Source organism: Myotis myotis, unplaced genomic scaffold (genome assembly GCF_014108235.1).
Source record: "Myotis myotis isolate mMyoMyo1 unplaced genomic scaffold, mMyoMyo1.p scaffold_m19_p_11, whole genome shotgun sequence".
Taxonomy (NCBI): Eukaryota; Metazoa; Chordata; class Mammalia; order Chiroptera; family Vespertilionidae; genus Myotis; species Myotis myotis.
The window spans coordinates 57,540,740-57,562,116 of NW_023416315.1; the positions used below are offsets into that span (position 1 = coordinate 57,540,740).

At 40.6% G+C, this 21,377-nt stretch overlaps 1 protein-coding gene across 5 annotated transcripts in view; it reads right to left on the minus strand.

The window, feature by feature from the left end:
- Positions 1 to 9,279: 9,279 nt before the first annotated feature.
- Positions 9,280 to 21,377, minus strand: part of NUP205 (nucleoporin 205) — a 123,450-nt gene continuing 111,352 nt past the window's right edge. Inside the window, exons 37-43 of one of the 5 annotated variants that reach the window (XM_036328581.1) lie at positions 20,838 to 20,966; positions 20,499 to 20,625; positions 16,394 to 16,560; positions 14,812 to 14,935; positions 14,219 to 14,347; positions 13,580 to 13,653; positions 9,280 to 9,642 (exon numbers count right to left, since the gene is read on the minus strand). In XM_036328581.1, the coding sequence (XP_036184474.1) occupies positions 9,490 to 9,642; positions 13,580 to 13,653; positions 14,219 to 14,347; positions 14,812 to 14,935; positions 16,394 to 16,560; positions 20,499 to 20,625; positions 20,838 to 20,966 (903 nt within the window). In that variant the 3' untranslated portion in view covers positions 9,280 to 9,489. Of the gene's footprint in view, positions 9,643 to 13,579; positions 13,654 to 14,218; positions 14,348 to 14,369; positions 14,585 to 14,759; positions 14,936 to 16,393; positions 16,561 to 17,417; positions 19,822 to 20,498; positions 20,626 to 20,837; positions 20,967 to 21,377 lie in introns of those variants that run through there. The other 4 variants (XM_036328580.1, XM_036328582.1, XM_036328583.1 and 1 more) reach the window with 4 other exon arrangements.

The window sequence follows — 21,377 nt, forward strand, 5'->3', positions numbered from 1 at the left end:
GGGCTGGACAGTTTGGAACATTCAGAATCCGAGATCCCAGTCCCGGAATCGCTGGGGTTATTACCAGAACCCCAGGGATTCTGATGCACAGCCAGGTTTAGATCTTTCTTACCTTTATGTGGACCGCGTGAGGCAGAGGTTCCCATCCCCAGGTGCAAAATAAGTTACAGATCAATAACAACTTACAAAACAAAGCAAAACAAAAGAAATATTAAAATTGCTAGGCAGAAAGGGAGAAATTCTTTTATAATCTCCAAATTGGAAGATTTTTTGATACAAAATGCAGAACCAAAGAAGAAGAGATAAAATCAATGACAAAAAAAATTGTTTTTAATTGTATGGGGGAAAAAATAGATGAAAAATATTGTTTGTAAAACAAGTGATGAAGGACTAATTTCCCTTAAATAGTGCCTACAAACCAACAGACCAAAAATCCAATATAATGTAGTTAAAGGACGTGAACAGCTTAGAGAAAAGGAAATAGAAATAGCACAAATATATGGAAAGATACTCAGTGGCATTCATACTCAGAGAAATGTAAATTACTACCAACATAAGGTGCCATTTTCCTCCAATTGCCAAAAATCAAAAAACTTGATAACATAATGCATTGGAAAGAATGCAGAAAAGGGCATAGCCATATAATATTGATAGGGATACAAATAGTTAAAACTTTCTTTGATTGCAATTTGGCCAAAACTATCATAAGTTTAAATTAGCATACCATTTGTCTCAGCTATTGCGTGAAATTGATAAGCTGAACTTCATTAAAATTAAAAACTTCTGCCCTGCAAGACAATACCAAAAGAGTTAGAAAGAGAGTAAGAGAAAATATTTGCAAAAGATACATCTGATAAAGGACTGTTACCTAAAATGTACAGTCCTAGTCGGTTTGGCTCAGTGGATAGAGCGTCAGCCTGCAAAATGAAGGGCCCCAGGTTCAATTATAGTCAAGGGCACATGCCAGGGTTGCGGGCTCAATCCCCAGTAGGGGGTGTTCAGGAGGCAGCCAATCAATGATTCCCTCTCATCATTGATGTTTCTCTCTCTCTCCCCCTATTTCTTCCTCTCTGAAATCAATAAAAATATATTTAAAATAAAATAAAATGTACAAAAAACTCTTAACACCCAACAATAAAAATCAGCCTGATAACCAGGGATATGCAAATCAAAATGAGAAACCACTACACACCTATTAGATTGGACAAAGTCCAGAACGCTAACACCAATGCGAGGGAGCATGCAGAGCAAGAGGAGCTCCCACACATTGTTGGTGGGAATCAAAAAGGTACAGCCACTTTGGAAGACAGTTTAGTAGTTTCTTACAAAAGTAAACATATTCTTACCATATAATTCAGCAATTTTGCTCCTTGGTATTTACCCAAAGGTGTTGGAAACTTATGTTCGCATAAAAACCTACACAGGGGTCTTTATAGCAACTCTGTTCATAATTACCAAAACTTGGAAACAACCAAGAGGTCCCTTCAGTAGGTGAGTGGATAATGACTGTAGTACATCCAGACACTGGAATATTATTCAGCACTAAAAAAAAAGCTACCATGCAATGAAAAGTTGAGGAGGCTTATTACTAAGTAAAAGAAGCTAATTTAAAAAGCCTACATACTGTATGATTTCTACTATATGAAATTATGGAAAAGACAAATCTATGGAAACAATAAAAAGGTCATTTGTTGCCAGAGAGCGGGTGGGGTATGGATACATGAACAGGCAGAGTGCGTAAGATTTTTAGGGCACTAGTAATACTCTATATTTCAGTGATGGATATATCTCATTATACATTTGTCCAAATCCACAGAATGCACCCCTCACCCAAGAGTGAACCCTAAGATAAAAAAACCATGGGCTTTGGGTGATTATTATATGTCAATATAGAGTCATCTTCAGTAAAAATGTACCATTCTGGTGATGTTAATAATGGGGAAGGCTATGCATGTATGGAGATCGGGAGTATATGGGAAATCTCTGTATCTTCCTCTCAATTTTATTGTATCTTCCTCTATTTTGAGAACTGAAACTTTTGTTGCCTTGGCTGGTTTGCTCAGTGGATAGAGCATCAGCCTGCCAACTGAAGGGTCCCAGGTTCAATTCTGGTCAAGGGCACATGCCCAGGTTGTGGGCCCAAACCCCAGGGGACATACAGGAGGCAGCCAATCAATGATTGATTCTCTTTCATCATTGGTGTTTCTCTCTCTCCCTCTCCCTTCCTCTCGGAAATCAATAAAAATATATTTTTTAAAAACTGTTATTGCTGATGTAGACCAACAGGAACTCTCACTCCATGGGCAGGAATAAATGGGTGCAAACACTAAGAAAAATATTGCAATGTCTAGTGAAATTTAAGCTCTGAATCTCCAACCCAGGATTTCCATTTCTAGTTGCAAAATCCAGAGAAGCCCTCTTACATGTCACATGTCTGACCTAAGGAGACACATATGATAATCATCATTGCAGCCAAATATTATAATAGCAAAATATTGGGACCTTAATGTATATTAGTCTACCCCAGTAGGGTTAATAAGTTTTAGGGTATTTGTTAAATGTGATACTACTATTCAATACTTAAACAAGTATGAGGAATTTTTTAAAAACACAATGTTGAACAAAAAAAGGCAACCTGCAAATTGCCCCATAAGTATGACACATAAAGATTAACAAACAACAAACAGTACCTTTTACTGCCTAAAGATACACACATATAAATGACAAAGATCAACCATGAATTCTTGACAATGGTCACCTCTGGGAGGGAAGTAAAGGAATAAGATCAGGGAATTCACTGATGCCTCAGTTTTATCTACCAAGAGAGACAGAGATAGAGACAGATAGAGAGATACAGAGCAAATATGATTAAGATTTGATCAAATCAGGCATATGACAAGATAGAGTGGGCACCTGCATGTTAATTAGATTATGTTATTTGTATGATTGAAACAGTACGCAATTTTTTTAAATAGAAAAGAACAATAAGTCAAAATGTTTTATTTTGGAAACAAGATATTCAGTCTCAAAGATCATCCCACAGATTATTCATAACAATGGGAAAACCAGCTTTACAATGGAGAGATGTGTCAAACACTACCTAAACTAAGTGATCAAACAATATAAAGGGACAAACTGATATGTCCCCCCTGATATGATATGCAGAGGGAATGATATCACCTGTAGAATGATAGTATTCTTGCCAATTGAGTATTCTACTGGTTCAATCACTGAGCCACACTGGCCGGGCTAATGTGTGATTCTTGTTGAAATCCTGTAGAAGAAAAAAAAATTCAAAAACATTTTGGGGGCAATTGAAGATAATTAAATACGAACTGAGTATTAGAAAATTGTATTGTCAAATGTCTTGTGTGATAATGGTATTGTGATTAGGAAAGATATATCCTTGTTCTTATTTGCTGATATATTACAGAAAAAGTGCCATGACGTCTGTAACCGGCTTTCAAATAGTTAAGGAAGAAACCCAATGTATCTATATATATAAAAGCCTAAGCGACCGTTACGACCAGACAACAGCTATGATGCGCACTGACCACCAGGGGGCAGATGCTCAATGCAGGAGCTGCCCCCTGGTGGTCAGTGCCATCCCACAGCCAAACTCCTGCGGCCAACCAACCTCCCACAGTCCCTCCCCTGGTCGGCCTGCCCAATTGGCCCCTTGGCCCTGATCGCCAGCCAGGCTGAGGGATCCCACCCATGCATGAATTTGTGCACCGGGCCTCTAGTACACATATAAAAGAGCTAAAGCAGAGACTTAGGAAGAAACCAAGATGGCGGCATAGGTAAACACCTAAAATTGCTGCCTCGCACAACCACTTCAAAAATACAAAAGACAAAACGGACATCATCCAGAACAACAGGAAGGCTAACTGAGTGGAAATTCTACAATTAGAAGGAAAGAGAAAAGCACACTGAGACTTGGAGGAGGTGTGGAAGTAAAGTGCAGAGGTACAAAGGTGCGTGCAGAAAGGGCTGGAAACTGAGGACACGGTTGTCTTTTTCAATCGGGGGTGAGTCACAAGCTCCCGACTGCTCTGAACGCCAGTACTGGGCAAGTCTCTGGGGATCCAGACTCATATGGGTAGAAACTGGACTGTCTGGCATCAGTCGGAACTTGAGGGCAGCTTTCTTTCAGAGGTGCTTGCAGCGATTACCGGGACACTGAGACCCAGGGCCTTTAAGGGCAGGGCTGAGGATCAGCCATAGCTGTTTGCTCTGCCCTGTTGATTCCCTGAGACCCCGCCCCACCCAAGCAGTGCGCAGAGGCTTTTGCATATGAATGCCCTGGCCCTTTACAATCTAAAATTACCTAACTAACTGCAGCTGGGCCAGAGAGACCCAGAACATCCAAAAGAAGGCCCAAGGCCCCACAGCAGCTTGCATTGCTTTACAGCTGGCCTTCATCTGGGCACCTCCAAATCCCAAACAAAGAAGAGGAATCTGCAGATCTCTCCCTAACTCCTACTGGGTAGCCTCAGGCAGAGGCTAAATTAGCACCTCCTTAGAGATCCAAGAGCCAGTGTACCCAGTCGTCAGAGCGGGACCATCCAGATTACAGCTCCTCAGATCCATAAGGGACACACTCAGGGGGCAGACTCAGTGAGCACCAAAGCCCCACTGAAGCAAGTCTTGCCCCATAAGGGTGTCTCCAGCACAGAAGTTCTCCCACTATAGACACAGCTGATTCTCACAGCCAATTGGCCTGGAGGTCAATTCCTCCCAGTGACACCTACAACAATCAAGGCTTAACTACAACAAGGCTGTGCACAAAACTCACAAAGGGCTGCATCAAGAGTGTCCACCTAAGGTAATTGGGGAGGCTGAGCCACTGGGCCCTATAGGACACCTAGCACACAAAGCCACTCTACCAACACAGGGAAGCAGCCAAAATGCGGAGACAAAGAAACAGGTCACAAATGACAGAAATGGAGGAAAGCAAACTACTGGATATAGAGTTCAAAACCACACTTTTAAGGTTTTTCAAGAATTTTCTAGAAACTGCTGATAAATTTAGAGAGACCCTCCATAAATCTAGTGAGACCCTCGAGGATATGAAAAAGGACCAACTAGAAATTAAGCATACACTGACTAAAATAAAGAATATTATACAGAGATCCAACAGCAGACGAGAGGATCCCAAGAATCAAGTCAAAGATTTAAAATACAAAGAAGCAAAAAACACCCAACCAGGAAAAAAAAAAAAAGAAAAAGGATCCAAAAATATGAAGATAGTGTAAGGAGCCTCTGGGACAGCTTCAAGCTTACCAACATCCGAATTACAGGGGTGCCAGAAGAAGAGAGAGAGCAAGATATTGAAAACCTATTTGAAGAAATAATGACAGAAAACTTCCCCTACCTGGTGAAATAAATAGACTTAAAAGTCCAGGATGCTCAGAGAACCCCAAACAAAAGGAATCCAAAGAGGACCACACCGAGACACAACATAATTAAAATGCCAAGAGCAAAAGACAAAGAGAGAATCTTAAAAGCAGCAAGAGAAAAACAGTTAGTTACCTATAAGGGAGTACCCATACGACTGTCAGCTGATTTCTCAATAAAAATTATGCAGGCCAGAAGGGAGTGGCAAGAAATATTCAAAGTGATGAATAACAAGAACCTACAACCAAGATTACTTTACCCAGCAAAGCTATCATTCAGAATTGATGGTCAGATAAAGAGCTTCACAGATAAGGAAAAGCTAAAGGAGTTCATCACCACCAAACCAGTATTATATGAAATGCTGAAAGGTATCCTTTAAGAAGAGGAAGAAGAAAAAAGGTAAAGATACAAATTATGAACAAATACATATCTATCAACAAGTGAATCTAAAAATCAAGTGAATAAATAATGTGATGAACAGAATAAACTGGTGAATATAATAGAATCAGGGGCATAGAAAGGGAGTGGACTGACAATGCTCAGGGGGAAAGGGGTGTGGGGGGTGCGGGAAGAGACTGGACAAAAATCATACACCTATGGATGAGGACCGTGGCGGGGGCGGGGGGGGGGGGGGCGGGAGGTAATGGCAGAGGGTGGGGTGGGAACCGGGTGGAGAGGAGCTATTGGGGGGGGTAAAAAATGAACAACTGTAATAATCTGAACAATAAAGATTTAATTAAAAAAAATAAAACACAGACTTAACCAAGTCATTCTGGGAAAAAAAAAAAAAAAAAGAGCTAAAGCAATGTGCAAAATGTTAAGTGGTAAGCCTGCTGGCATGGCTCAGACCTATGGATCGGTAGCTCAGGGTTTGATTCCCAGTCAGGGCATATACTCAGGTTGCAAGCTCAATCCCCAGTAGGGGGCATCAGGAGGCAGCTGATCAATGATTCTCTCTCATCACTGATGTTTCTATATCTCTCTCCGTCTCCCTTCTTCTCTGAAATCAATATATATATATAGTTAACTGGTGAAGCCAGGTGAAAGGTGTATGGGTGCCCTGCCCTTTACTCTCAACATTGGTAAAGATTCAAAATTTTTCAAAATAAGTTGGGAAACCAATAGACAAATATTTAGAAAAGGCTAGGTTGTGTACAAACAGCATGTAGAGCTTAAAGTTCAGCCATATAGTTATGTATCACCATTTTATAAAAACTCTAAGAATGATAAGGTACTCACCTCTTTTTAATTTTCTAACCCCACGAAGCTGGTCAACTCAATAAAAACAATACATTAAGATCTTTTGCTTATTTGAAGGAATAGATGAACTTATCCCCTAAGAGCACACACTGCCCCAGCAGCCTCTCTCCAGATGGGAACAGAATGCAGTCAGTCACATGTCCCCGCTGGACTGATTATACAAACAGTGCTTCTGGCCAGACTTTTGAGCAGCACATGCAACAGCAATTCTTCCTGTTCCCCCACCCCACCCCATACTCCTCCCCACCACACACACACACGTGCACACACACACACACACACACACACACACACACACACACCTTCATGGTCCCAACTTCTCATCCACAGTCGGCTGCAATTTTGGAAGAAATGGGAAAACAAGTAATGAAGTCAGTAAATTAAAAATCTTAATTCCAAATTTAGCTAATATCTCTGTCCACCCAAGGTTTATAAAATGCTTTGATTCTGTGCCCCAGGTTCTTTTCTGATTATGTAGGTTCCTGCCTGTGTTCCAGATGATAAAGATGGCCATATTCCTGACGAGTGGAGTAACAGTCATTATTACTACATTTTGGATCCACTTACTTATTCATTCACTCCCCTCTAAGACTTCTCTTTATTAACAGCTAAAAATTAGTGCTATAAGTGCAGTAAATTAATTTCAAAATGTAACAATGACGAAGCCATTTTAAAAAGATGCTTAAAAGCCATGGAGCCCAGCCGGTGTGGCCTAGTGGTTGAGCATCAACCTATGAGCCAGGAGGTCACGGTTCGTTTATTGTCAGGGCACATGATGGGGTTTCGGGCTCGTAACCAGTGGTGGGCATGCAAGAAGCAGCCAGTCAATGATTCTCTCTCATCATTGATGTTTCTATGTCTCCCTCTCCCTTCCTCGCTGAAATTATTTATATATATATATCTCCTATCTAATAAAAGACAAAAAGGGTAATTAACCGTACCTCCGCTACGCTTCCCATTGGCTAATCAGGGCAATATGCAAATTAACTGCCAACAAAGATGGCGGCCGGCAGCCACGCAGCTGAAGCGAGCAGGAGGCTTGCTTGCTCCAGTGATGGAGGAAGCCAAGGTTTCCCACCTGCCGCAGCCCGGCTCTGAGCTCTGGAAGCAACAATGTTTCAGTTATAGAAGCTAAACAAACCCCAGATACCTGCTTTCAGCTGGCCCGGCCTCAGAGCTGGGAGTGCCAGTGACGGCAACAATGTTTCAATTATAGAAGGTAAATAAATCCCAGAATAAAAAAGAAAAAAAGGAGAGGCTGGGAGCGTCAGTCGCCCGCCAACCTGAAAACAGCCATCAGCCCCTCATCCAGGCTGGCCAGGCACCCCAGTGGGGACCCCCACCCTGAAGGGGGTGTGACCAATTGCAAACAGCCATCAGCCCCTCACCCAGGCTGGCCAGGCACCCAAGTGGGACCCCCACCCTGATCCGGGACACCCTTCAAGGCAAACCAGCCGGCCCCCACCCGTGCACCAGGCCTCTATCCTATATAGTAAAAGGGTAATATGCAAACTGACCCTAACAGCAAAAAGACTGGAAATGACTGGTCACTATGACACACACTGACCACCAGGGGGCAGATGCTCAATGCAGGAGCTGCCCTCTGGTGGTCAGTGCGCTCTCACATGGGGGAGCTCTGCTCAGCCACAAGCCAGGCTGATGGCTGCCAGTACAGCGGTGGTTGTGGGAGCCTCTCCTACCTCCTCAGCAGCGCTAAGGATGTCCGACTACAGCTTAGGTCTGCTCCCCACTGGCAAGTGGACATCCACCGAGGACTGCTGGGCTGCCAGAGGGATGTCTGATTGCCATCTTAGGCCCAATCCCCCCAGGGAGCAGGCCTAAGCCAGCAAGTGGTCATCCCCCGAGGGGTCCCAGACTGTGAGAGGGCACAGGCCGGGCTGAGGGACACCTCCCCCCACTCCCCCACCCCCAGTGCACAAATTTTTGTGCACCGGGCCTCTAGGATATATATATATAACAATGGAAATGTCATTATGAGATTAAAAGTAAAAGCAACACTTCGGAATTAAGAATTCATTTTCTGCTAGTACAAGGGAGTCAAGACTCTCCCCTCTCAGCAGTCTCTCCTGTATACAAGGCTGAAATAACTGGTAGCCAGAAAGGGAAAAATGGACTTTCAGATGATGTAGTCATTTGAACATAAATACAATTGAGCAAGAAATAGGGAGTTGATTATGCAATTCTTTTGCTATAATTATAATTATCATATTTTATGAGAAATATAGGCAGATGATTAATTACAGAAATTTCTCAATCATTTCTAAAGAAAAAATGAAAATTATTGTCATTTAACTGCAGAAAAGAAAAATTAATTTTAAGAAAGACATGACTTGACTTTTTGAGACATTTCTAACTATACTATTCTACTAAGGAGTGTGGCCATAGTTTATTATCCACTCTGCCCCATGGAGGAATCCTAAATATCATGGAAGTATAATGTAGGTACAAAGAGAGAAAAATACGAGAATTTCCATACTATGTCTTTAATTTAGCATTCAGAATTCTATCCCTAGGGAAAAACCACCACTGTGCAAAGTTTATACTTTACCAATGATGTTGATAATTTTCTAGCTAAAATTTCAAAAGATTAACCATACATTTGTTTTGTTTGTTTTTTTAAAAAGTGTTTATTTTTTACTAGTAAGGATGAAACCGGGCAAAGAGGTTTAGAGAAAAAAAAAAGTGCATATATAAAGAAAGAAATAGCAAAATATTTTTGGTCATAATTTAGAGAGAAATTAATCTATAAAAAGGAGAGAGTTTTCCCCAGTTCATCTCTTCCCTAGAAGAGTGTAATAAGAACGGCTCTCAGTTCCGTGATATCCTCAATAGGCCTCGGACACGTCTGACAAGAGCTTGTATGAAACTATAGCGAGATCGAACTTTTGAATATAATCCTTCAATGTCCAGAAGTTTCTTTTGTAGTGATTCTCCAAAAGCACTGATGGCGTCAGCCTGAAGCTAGAAGTAACACAGAGGACATTTCATTGTTAAAGCCGCATTCTCAAATATTTCTTTTATTCTGTCTTCCAATTTAAAATACCTTTGAATCTTTTAATGTTGTCCTTTCTCATGTACCAAATTTTTTTTAAAAATCACATTTTCCACCTTAGAATTTATTCATACTATTTCCGCCCTCTTTCTTATAAAAATGTGTAAAATTTAAAATCTCCTTTAAATAACAACTGTTGATGCTGCTGTTGACATGTAGACATATGTGCAAAAACACTTCCTGAAGGGCCAAACAAGAAGTTACTGAGTGGATGCCTCGGGAGAAAGAAACAAAGGATACATTGGAAAGAACTTTGAATTTTCCTTCATTATACAATTTAAAAGACAAAAATGTACATGCTTTTACTTTATAAGAGGGGGAAGGGAATCTGGTATACACTTTAGACCTCAGGTGTATTTTAGAATGCCTATATAGTTCCAGATGGATCTTTTTGGTATTACACTGAAAAGCTAAAATCAAATACTAAATTAGGTGAATCTACCTGCTTTTGATTTTACATTAAAATTAAAGCACAGAGTGAGGTTATTTATTAATCCTGCATGTCTTCTAACTTTATAACAGACCAGTCTAATGAAACAGTCAGGAAGTCAACATATAATTATTAGACATCTTCTGGAAGATCTATTCTTTAGCTAATTCTGCACATAGCCTCACTAACATTAGCTTCCCTACACAAACCACACCAAGAAATAAATTAGTTATAACGTCACTAGGAGGCAAATGCATTCAGGACTAGGCATGGTATCTACAAGGTCTGGCTAAGTGTGGGTCTGAAAAATGCTGTGACTCTGCCCCTTTTTCCTGGATAAGGCCAACCTTCAGCCACAGGTTTTACCAAATCATGGCCAATGACACAAATTTTAGCTGCCTAGGAGCAGATCAGGTTATAATTCATTTTCCTTAATATTACACATCCTGATAACTGCTTTGTTCCTAAGACTTTGTATTTGTTTCATATGAGGTTTTCATTTTAATTGTTTTTGAAATGTTCTTCATTCAATTTCAACACTGTCGATCAAGGGGTTACTAGGTACATAATGCCCTATACAGTCATGTGCCACATAAGGCCTTTCAGTCAATGTCAGACTGCATGTGTGACAGTGGACCTGTAAAACGGTAATGAAGCTGAAAAATTTCTATCACCAATTGTCTTCATTGCCATTGTTAACAGAAAAAGGAATGTTCATAGTATATTATCTGCTAACAATCAAATCTATGATGAAAAAAAGAAACCAAAAACCACCAGGGATGTATTTCTGAAAAGAATGACACCTCCTCAAGAAGAGCCTCAAGCAGGTCCTTCAGGAGGGATTGCAGAAGACACTGTTATCACAGGAGATGACAGCTCCATGCATGTACTGCCCCTGAAGACCGCCAGTGGGACTAGACGTGGAGGTGAGATACAGTGATAGTGGTGGTCCTGACCCTGTGTAGGTCTAGGCCCGTGGTCGGCAAACTGCGGCTCGCGAGCCACATGCGGCTTTGTGGCCCCTTGAGTGTAGCTCTTCCACAAAATACATGTGGGCGCACGTACAGTGCGACTGAAACTTCATGGCCCATGCACAGAAGTCGGTTTTCGGACTGGGCGAGTCTATTTTGAAGAAGTACTGTCGCTATTTGGCTCTGTTGACTAATGAGTTTGCCGACCACTGGCTAGGCCAGGGGTGGGCAACCTTTTTGTGAGTGCGTGCCAAAACCTGCAAAATCTCTGACTCAAAATTCTTCTGCGTGCCAACCCTAATTTTTTGAGAACATGTTACGCCTACTTGATATCTCTTAAGGTGTACGTATGTGAAGAACCTTGAAGAAATAATAAAATTCATTCGAGCGACAAAAACACAGTATATGATGATGAAAAATACATTTATTTTTTTAATATATACATGTTATGTAAAATTATTTATTTATCGCCGAAACCGGTTTGGCTCAATGGATAGAGCGTCGGCCTGCGGACTGAGAGGTCCCAGGTTCGATTCCGGCCAAGGGCATGTACCTGGGTTGCGGGCACATCCCCAGTAGGAGATGTGCAGGAGGCAGCTGATCGATGTTTCTCTCTCATCGATGTTTCTAACTCTCTATCTCTCTCCCTTCCTCTCTGTAAAAAATCAATAAAATATATATTAAAAAAAAAAATTATTTATTTATCTAAGATGCACCTACACTGAATTTATCTGAAAAATAAAAGTTGATATTTAGAAAAAAATTGTAAATGGAAGATTAAAAGAGAGGGTTTCGCATGCCAGCAAAAGTTACTGGTGTGCCATGTTTGGCACGTGTGCCAGGGGTTGCCCACCCCTGGGCTAGGCTAATGTGTATGCTTCTGTTTTAGTCTTTAACAAAAAAGTTTAACAGTAAATAAACAGAAAAATGCTTAAAGCTTATAGAATAAGGACATAGCCGAAACCGGTTTGGCTCAGTGGATAGAGCGTCGGCTTGCGGACTGAAAGGTCCCAGGTTCGATTCCGGTCAAGGGCATGTACCTGGGTTGCGGGCATATCCCCAGTAGGAGATGTGCAGGAGGCAGCTGATCGATGTTTCTCGCTCATCGATGTTTCTGACTCTCTATCTCTCTCTCCCTTCCTCTCTTTAAAAAATCAATAAAATATATTAAAAAAAAAAAAAAAAAAAAAGAATAAGGACATAAAAATATTTTTATACAGCTATACAGTTTGTGTTTTGAGCTGAGTGTTATTACAAAGGAGTAAAAAAGTTTTTAAAAATTTAGAAGTAAAAATGTCACAATAACTTATTGAACAAAAAAAAAACTTAAATAGTTTAGTGTAGCCTAAGTGTACAGTGTTTAGAGTCTGCAGGAATGTACAGTAATGCCCTAGTTCCGTGGTCGGCAAACTGTGGCTTGCAAACCACACGCGGCTCTTTGGCCCATTGAGTGTGGCTCTTCCTAAGCCTTAGGAGTACCCTAATTAAGTTAATAATGATGTACCTACCTATATAGTTTAAGTTTAAAAAATCTGGCTCTCAAAAGAAATTTCAATCATTGTACTGTTGATATTCGGCTCTGTTGACTAATGAGTTTGCTGATCACTGCTCTAGGCCTTCACATTCTCTTACCTCTCATTCACTAACTCACCCAGACCAACTTCCCATCCTGCAGGCTCCATTCCTGGTAAGTGCTCTATGCAGGCGTACCATTTTATCTTTTATAGCATATTTTTACTGTTGCTTTACTATATTTAGATATGTTTAGATACACAAATACCATTGGGTTAAAATTGCCTTCAGTATCCTGTACAGTAACATGCTATCTGTACAGGTTTGTAGCCCAGTAGCAACTGCCATGTAACAGTGCCATACAGCCTAGGTATCCAGTAGGCTATACCATCTAGGTTTGTGGGAGTGCATGCTATGATGTTCGCACAACCACAAAATTGCCTATCGACACACTTCTGAAAATGTATCCCTGCCGTTAAACGACACATGACTGTACAATATGATAGTCTACTGGAGTTAAATTTTTAATGGCTACTCACAATCTCTCCATTAAATTTTCTGAAATTTAAGTGTTGTTAATTTGTGCCTAAAAATTCTACAAAGTTAATAAAAAAAATTGGGAATTTCTAGATCTTAATGCCTACCAATTACTTAACTCTACTAGGTTCCAGGCACTATCCTAGGAGTCTCAAATATGAAACCTCAGTTAATTCTGAAAAAATTCTCTGAAGTTGCACTATCATTCCCATTTTTCTATGAGAAAATGGAGGCTCAGAAGTTAAGTAAGTTGTTCCACGTCAATAGCTGTTAGGTGGCCATGCCAGAATTCAAATCTGGCCTTTTTATACATCCTGAAAATTACAGTCTTACTAACATACTAGACTTCTCCTTTTTCCTTTCAGAAATTAAAAAGAGCATAGAATTGAACGTTACCTGGTCTATGTCATGTTGACTCACTACTGTCAGTCCACTTCTAAAATCCATATTGGCTTCTGAAGCAAAAGAATCTAGAAACAAAAGACATACTCAAACCTTCTCTGCAGTTTGTCTACAACACAGTGGAACAACCTGGAGACAATGAACCACAGTGCCATGGAAAACATGGGTCAAGATGAGAACCTGATTTCAATTTTCAGTTCATGGAAGCCCCCAGGAAGCATTTCGATGGTCTGGGCCAGGGCTCGAAAGCTTGTCTTCTGTTTTCCCCCAAGGGACCCAATACATTCTCATCAATGAGAGAGGCTCACTCCAGCAACGAGAACCCTGGCCTCGGCTGACCCACTTCCATTCTTTTGGACAGTTACTTGTGAGCAGGGGACGCTGGAGCTGGCTCACCTCTTAACTGAAAGAAGTTGAGGAGCAGCTGCTAAGATGCTTTTATGCTCTGCACAATTTCCCACGGCTAGAAGTAAACTATAAAGTCAAGCTGTGCCTAATACCTAAGTAGCTCTCGATTATCCAATCAACTCTTAATAACCTAGACACAGAAAATAAATTAAAATGTGACTAGTTTTTCAAGGCACTGAAATCCAAAGGCATTTATGGTTCATTAATTTGCAGAATAATGTTTACCTTGTAGCCTTCTGCTTTTTAACAATGTCCTGGAGGCAAACAAAGAATCTTGAGAATCCGTGGGTGTGCAATGTAACAAGTAGTACTCCAGGTGGCGCCAAAGAATAAATAGGCAGGTCTCTATGATAACTACAGAGAGCTCAAGTAAAGGAAAACAATCTCAACAAGTGCTTTTTACAAACCAGTTTCTGAGGAGGAGAAAAAAGGAGACTGCACCACCTAGTGATGTACCCACAGCCTCAGTAAACAGCCAGGGGTATGACTCCACGGAAGCCGGAAGACGTCTCCCCAGAAGCAGCAAGATGTGCTGAGAAGGAGGTGGGGACCGTGGGGCACTGTGCCAGCAGTCTCCGGTGTCCTTGTCTCCTGTCCAGACAGAAAGGTTCTGTACATTATCAAGGTCATTAGCTACTCTAAAGGAAAAATAACTCTATTTTGAAATACATCAGGCATTTACTGGGGAAAAAATGAACAGTAATTATGGCCCTTTCTATATGGTTTTGATGCCCAAATAACATGAGAATAAGTAAACAGTTCCTACATTGGCAGGTTCTCTGAAAGGTCAAGTCCCACTGTGATTTTGCTAAGGATACAAGAACAAAGGGAAAGCAGTTTAGCTCGATTGTTGATCAGCTTCACCAAACGCCGTCTTGCTAGAACATATTTCTGGGCAGTGGAGATTTTATCAACACCAGCAGGCATCACAGACTGACACAACTAAGAAAAAGAAACAAATGCAGTATTAAGAATGACACAACTGTAACAAAAATGTACTATAAGAGGGTTGCTTGTTATAAGCACTGTGAAAAACATTCAAATAAATCTAAACATCCTGGCAGGGAAAAGTCACTTTCTAATTAGGAAGCTAATAACAAAAAAATGAAGCAGTCGAATTACAAATGAATATTCATCTGTTACTTTTTGAAAAAGTCCTGTCCCTGAAACAGACATTTCTAATCAACCCTGAATTTCCTGTCAAATTAAGACAGAAGAGAACAGCAGGTTTTTTCAGCAGCAGGTGTAACAATGCCATGCAGCACTTCTTTAACAGCTGTCACATATCTTCTGAAGAAAATGTAAAGTAGACTTCTAGAGCATAAAAAACATGATCACCAACCGGAACCTCTGCGGTCACCACTCTGTTGGGCAGACCTATAAGCACATGGTTCAATTAAAATTCGGACACTGTCTCTGGCAGAGGGTGTACTGAAGGTCATGTACTTTATTATGATGCTACAGTTCCTCTTGCGAGTACTGGCATCGCCCATAAGCTGGCATGAGGGGGGAAGGGCTGCCTGACGTAAGTCACTCACTTTCAGGACTACCTGAACCCAGTCAGTAACTCCTGACTCAATGTGGACTTGCTAGCTAGGGCTTTGGGCATTCAAACTTCCAGTGCCTCAGTTTCCTCATCAAAGAAATGAGAACAACATTTGCCTCATATATTCATTCATAGAACTTGTAGCTAGGGCCTGGCACATTATAAACACTCAAGAAAGGTTCCCTGTGATTATCAGAAGAGTGGCAAGAGGGAGTAGGCATTGACTACTCTGAAGAGTTTTTTAGGAAAGCTGGTGAAAACCAGGAGTGGTAAAATGGCCCAGGCTGCCATAGAACAGAGGAAGCTGCAGCAATGCCAAGAGATCCCTGTGCCAAATGGGAAAGATGGCAGGCTACTTAGGGAGCAAGCCTGGCAATTCAGCATCTTTAGCTGCAATAAATGCCAGGGAATGATTCTGGGTATTTGAGAGCAGGCAGTCACATCTGTTACTCCATCTCCTTGTCTGAAAATTTTACTAAACAGGTACTGAAGATACTGAAGGTAGAGACATCTTACCTAAGGATATCACATTTACTGAATAAGCACCTGGAGTAGAAGCCTGTTTCTCAGCACAGACTTTAGAGTATAAATTATCTTACACAAAGGCCAGCTGCCATTCTGCTGGTGGCAGGTGGTTTTCTTGAACAGGTGTAACTTCACTGTCTTTCATTCAAGAGTCTATGCTTACAAGGCGTGGCGCTAAGGTGAGGGACTCTTCTTCAAGTCACACAGAGGAATAATTTCAATTCCCTTTGTCTCACTGCATACGTCATCTTTACTCACAAGTCTGACATCAGTACCCTGGTACTTATTAGTAAAGTCAGTGGCTTCACAGCCCATTATAAGATTCATACCTCTTTTATCTCATCTGGTGGAAGTTGCTCTACATTCTGTAACTTGTTGACACTCCGCCGATGACTGTCATAGTAGCTGAAGAAATCATTAGCACTCTGTTTCAGTAGGTAGACAATAATGCCCAAACCAGGCAGGCGCCAATATGGAACTACTGGAGCTTGGGTATCTAACAGAGTTGATGATAAAAAACAATGTTCCACGTGTAAGCATTTTATATGTATTTCAAATGACCTGTTTTAAACAAGGGATGCTCAGGAATTTAAGGGCATGTAAACTATTATTAAAACCAACCCAAGACTACTTTTAAATACCATTGACAGTTCAAAGGAGTGGCTAGGAGCTACTCTGAGTCCATAATCAGGGGTGAACATAAGGCTGAAGACCTTGAGAGAATAAGGAAATGTGGCAATTGACACAGATAGAGCTTACCCTTTCCTGACTAAAGATGTCTTTCAGAATTCTATGTTAGTTATAAACCTTTATTCCCATCTCCCCACCCCAAACCCCAACCCCCAGACCATATACACAAGTTTGGAGTTTCCTGACCCCAGGTGAGTAACTCCTGCCTCATCCTACTGCTCTAGTTACATGGGTTCATTGCCAGCCTGCATCTTTCTGGTTGCTGAATTCTCAGCTCAAAGTCATTCTTCCAAAGAAAGAAGGAAAATACCAACTAAAATATTCAAAAACTAGAGGCCCGGTGCACAACATTCATGCACTTGGGGGGAGGGAGGGCGGTCCCTCAGCTGGGCCTGAGCCCTCTCACAATCCAGGACCCCTCGGGGGATGTCGGCCTGCTGGTGGGGAGCGGGACTAAGACGGCAGTTGGACATCCCCTAAAGGGTCCTTAGTGCTGCCTCGGAATGCACTGACCACCAGGGGGCAGCTCCTGCGTTGAGTGTTTGCCCCCTGGTGGTCAGTGCACATCATAGCAACCGGTTGTTCCATTGTTCGGTTGATTTGTATATTAGGGTTTCATTATTATAGGACAGCATTGGATTTGAATTTTAATGAGTCTTTTACCACAGTAAATCCATTTGGGTAGCAAAACAAGATGATCTGCTTTTGACTTGATCACCTTCTGATGAAGGTACAGGAACGGCGAAATGTCAGAAAAGGTGCCTGCAGAGGGAAGAGCTAGAGAAAATACCACTGCTACTCTACAGACAGCCTGTGAGGGCAAACAGAGCACTTTCCTCTATGACTGAGGAATTTCTTCAGAAACACCTTAGCAACTTCAGGTTCAATTTGGAGACATCTTTGTTGAATGGCCCTAACTGCCATGTACAGTAAAGGAGAGATCAGCATTTGCTTCCTTCACTACAGCCTCCCTTAACTTTGCTCCAAAGTCAGATCTCATGGGTCTTCATGTGGAGGGGAAGAGAGAAAACAGCCCCTTATCAGTGGGTGCTGACAGCAACCAGGATATCCCAGACACATCTGATTTCAGGTTTCCATTCCAGTCTTCAGTGAAGATGATACAGGTCATCACATCTACACAGAGCCTCCTCCTGGTGAACTTACGTACCCTGGTCCCCAGTTAACATTTGTGTGGTATCTCCCCTGGTAGGAAGATATCTACGAAGAAGATAGTCTAATGCTAAGAATACTCCATAGCATTTTAGGAGTTCTCACACTGACATGCTCAAGTCTAGAAAAGACCAATGTTCATAGGCTATCAGACATAGACATCAGATGAAGATGGCTCCTAAGAAATTTGACTACAGAAACAGATTCCACAGGAAAGATCATGAGGTCTGGCAATAGAGGTGCTATAGGAAAGGGTCCCTGGATCACAAGTAATAGTAAATATACTAAATGATAACAACAACAATAATAAAAATAATAATAGCTAACATTTAGGTATTGCTAAGGGCCAGGCACTGTTCTCAAACACTTTACATATAGTAACACATTTAATCCTTACAGTCATTCATTGGAGCATTCATTTATTTGCTATTTCACAAATAAAGAAACTGAGGCACTAAGAGGGTAAGTGAATTTTCTGAAGTCATACAAACAGTCACTTATAGAACTGGGACACAAATCTAGGCAGTTCGTCACCTACTGTGCTCTTAACCAGTAGGTTCAAGTGCCTCTCTATAACTCAGTGTTCTCACACCTACCACACACCTGCCCACTCCCATGTCTAGAACTGGCAGAAGAAAATGTGCTTGTTAACTCTTTAAAAAGCCTGAGGGAAAATAAAGATCAATTTATATGGCTTCATAAAGTTCATCTTTAAGTATTAAAGATTAAAGAATGATAATTATTTGTGAAAGATTAAAATGAAGTCTTAATAATTACTACTGATACATTATTAGCATATGATTAATGTTTTTGAAGAATAAATGACAAAATTATTGGTTTGAAAATCTCGTGTTTTTTAAAAATTTAAGATTTAAGGGGGGAAGAAAGGGATTGCCTTCTTGATGTAATCAGGTCTTCATCAAGAACTACAATCACAAATTGCCAGACAGAGAGGGGATGGATGAGGTTAAATGTCACTGCTGGGTGATATGCAAACCACTGTTCTGAATGAGGGGTTTAGGGTAGGACCGCCAATCATTCCAAGGTGAAGATGATCTTTCACCTCTGCTGAACCACCCAGCGAGCACATGTGAGGATCCGTATCTCCCTAAAGTGGAACTCCTCCCAGGGCAACATCTTCTTATTCCAGTGATCTTCCTGGAAGCAAACTTACTGAATATAAGACAAAGCTAGAACTATGTAGAATTAATTTGCTTAATCATGTCAAAGCCATTGTTTTATATCTCCAATCTAAATGGTTTAATACCCATTTATCCCACAGAATATAACTATGAAGCTTTACAGCTACTTCTTCAATTTCATTAAGACATACTCTTACCTAAGTAAGACTACTCTCCAAATGAATCGCTGAATGAAAGGTATCTTTTAAGTAAAGGTAACTTGTTAGATATTAAGAACTTCTGCTTCCAAGTATGACAAACTAAAATCATACCAGACAACAAGTAGAAAACCTAGACACAATACAAAAACAACTACCTGACGGTACCAGAGTGAACAGAAGCAGGCACACTGGTAGGGAATGTAATATACAATTTAAAATTACCCCACATGCGACAACTAAGAAAGTGGAAGACATTCTCAAGAGACAAGAAAACCAATCAAATCTAATCTCAGATGAACGAGATGTTGGAAATTAGTGAATGAGGGTTTCAGAGTAGCTATTCTGACTATCCTAACCGAGAGAAAACAAAATAAGCTCACAATCAATAAAAACCACAGGATATCTCAGTAGAAAAAATATAAATGATATCACAAAACCAAATGGAAATTGTAGAACTGAAAAATACCATTTCTGAAATAAAAAATTCACTGGATATACTTAACAGCTAAATGGAACTGACTCAGGAAAGAATAAATGAATTTGAAGATAGATCAACTGAAAATATTTAAGGAAATGAATAAAAAGGAAAAAACAATTTTTAAATGAACAGACTCAGGGACCGATTACATGCTATCAATCAGTCTACTATATGTTTGGAGAGGATGGGGCTGTTACATTTCTGTATTTTCACCCAGCTAGCTTATTCCCCAAACCTAGGTCCTTCCTTTGGGATCTCAAGTACTATTGAAAACTATACTTTGGCCACAAGACTCTTCTAGATTTATCCTCAGAAAATCTAGAATTTCTCTATTCTCTCGAGCTCCCAGCCTATCCACAGGTCTGACAATAGTACCTCCTCACCACTCCTTCTTAAAAAGTTGGTTTAAAATTTTCCCATTGTTACACAAAGGAAAAAAAATCACATCTTACTAGAGCAGTGGTTCTCAACCTTCTGGCCCTTTAAATACAGTTAGTTCCTCATATTGTAACCCAACCATAAAATTATTTTTGTTACTACTTCATAACTGTAATGTTGCTACTGTTATGAATCGTAATGTAAATATCTGATATGCAGGATGGTCTTAGGCAACTGCTGTGAAAGGGTCGTTCGACCGCCAAAGGGGTCGCGACCCACAGGTTAAGAACCGCTATCCTAGAGCCAACTAGAGTTTGTCATAATCATAACAACTTACCATAATTCCTCAAATACAGAGAGAAAGAACAAGGCTCACCTTGCCGGGGTCCATCTCTGTTAATGGTTTCGGACAGGCTCGGGGTGAAGAGGCACACAGCATGCTGAAAGGTAGGGGAACTCTGCATCATGAGTGACTGGCAATATTCCATGACATTGGCACAAATCTACAACAAAGAAGAGCAGTAACAAAAACATGAGCTCCCAAATGTCCTAATACCATGGAAATCCAGATATGAAGAACAAAGTTATGATCAAATTGTAAAATGACAAAAAAGTTATAAATCAATTTATAAAATTACTCAAATGTTACTTTTATCAAATATTTCTAAAACATAAAAACCTTAAAGAACAGGTACACAGTTCTCACTCCCCTTACCTGTTGCATAGCGAGTTCGATTTCATCTTTCTTGTTCACTCTGTCTCCTTCCACATTATCATCTTGAAATTTAAACTGACGGAGTCTGTCAGAGCCACCAAAGCGACTTAGTAGTCCCAAGCACTGGCGCTAAGAAAGGAAAGATATTTTGTTAATATTTAGTTAAATGTTTAAAATTAGCAGCCTCCCTTTCTTGAGGGCTATAAAAAAGAAAAACTCAGGGGAGAGTGGAATCACTCTTTAACACATCTGATTTCTTATTCTAATGGAGCAAACTAAAGCTACCACTATTAAATTCACCTTTTTGCAAATGTTAATGCTTGGCAGTCAACTCATTACAAGAATATCAATTTTTTTAGCAGTGAGTGAATCCCAACTAGAATCTAAGTGTTTGCCAAAGAATTCTCTGTATCACACCAAATAATTCCTTGGTACACACTCATTAAAAAAACACAATAAACAATGAGAAGCAAGGTGAAATGGCAAACAGAAGACAATCTTCACAAGCACGGCCATGATAACTGTCCACTAAAGCTCAAA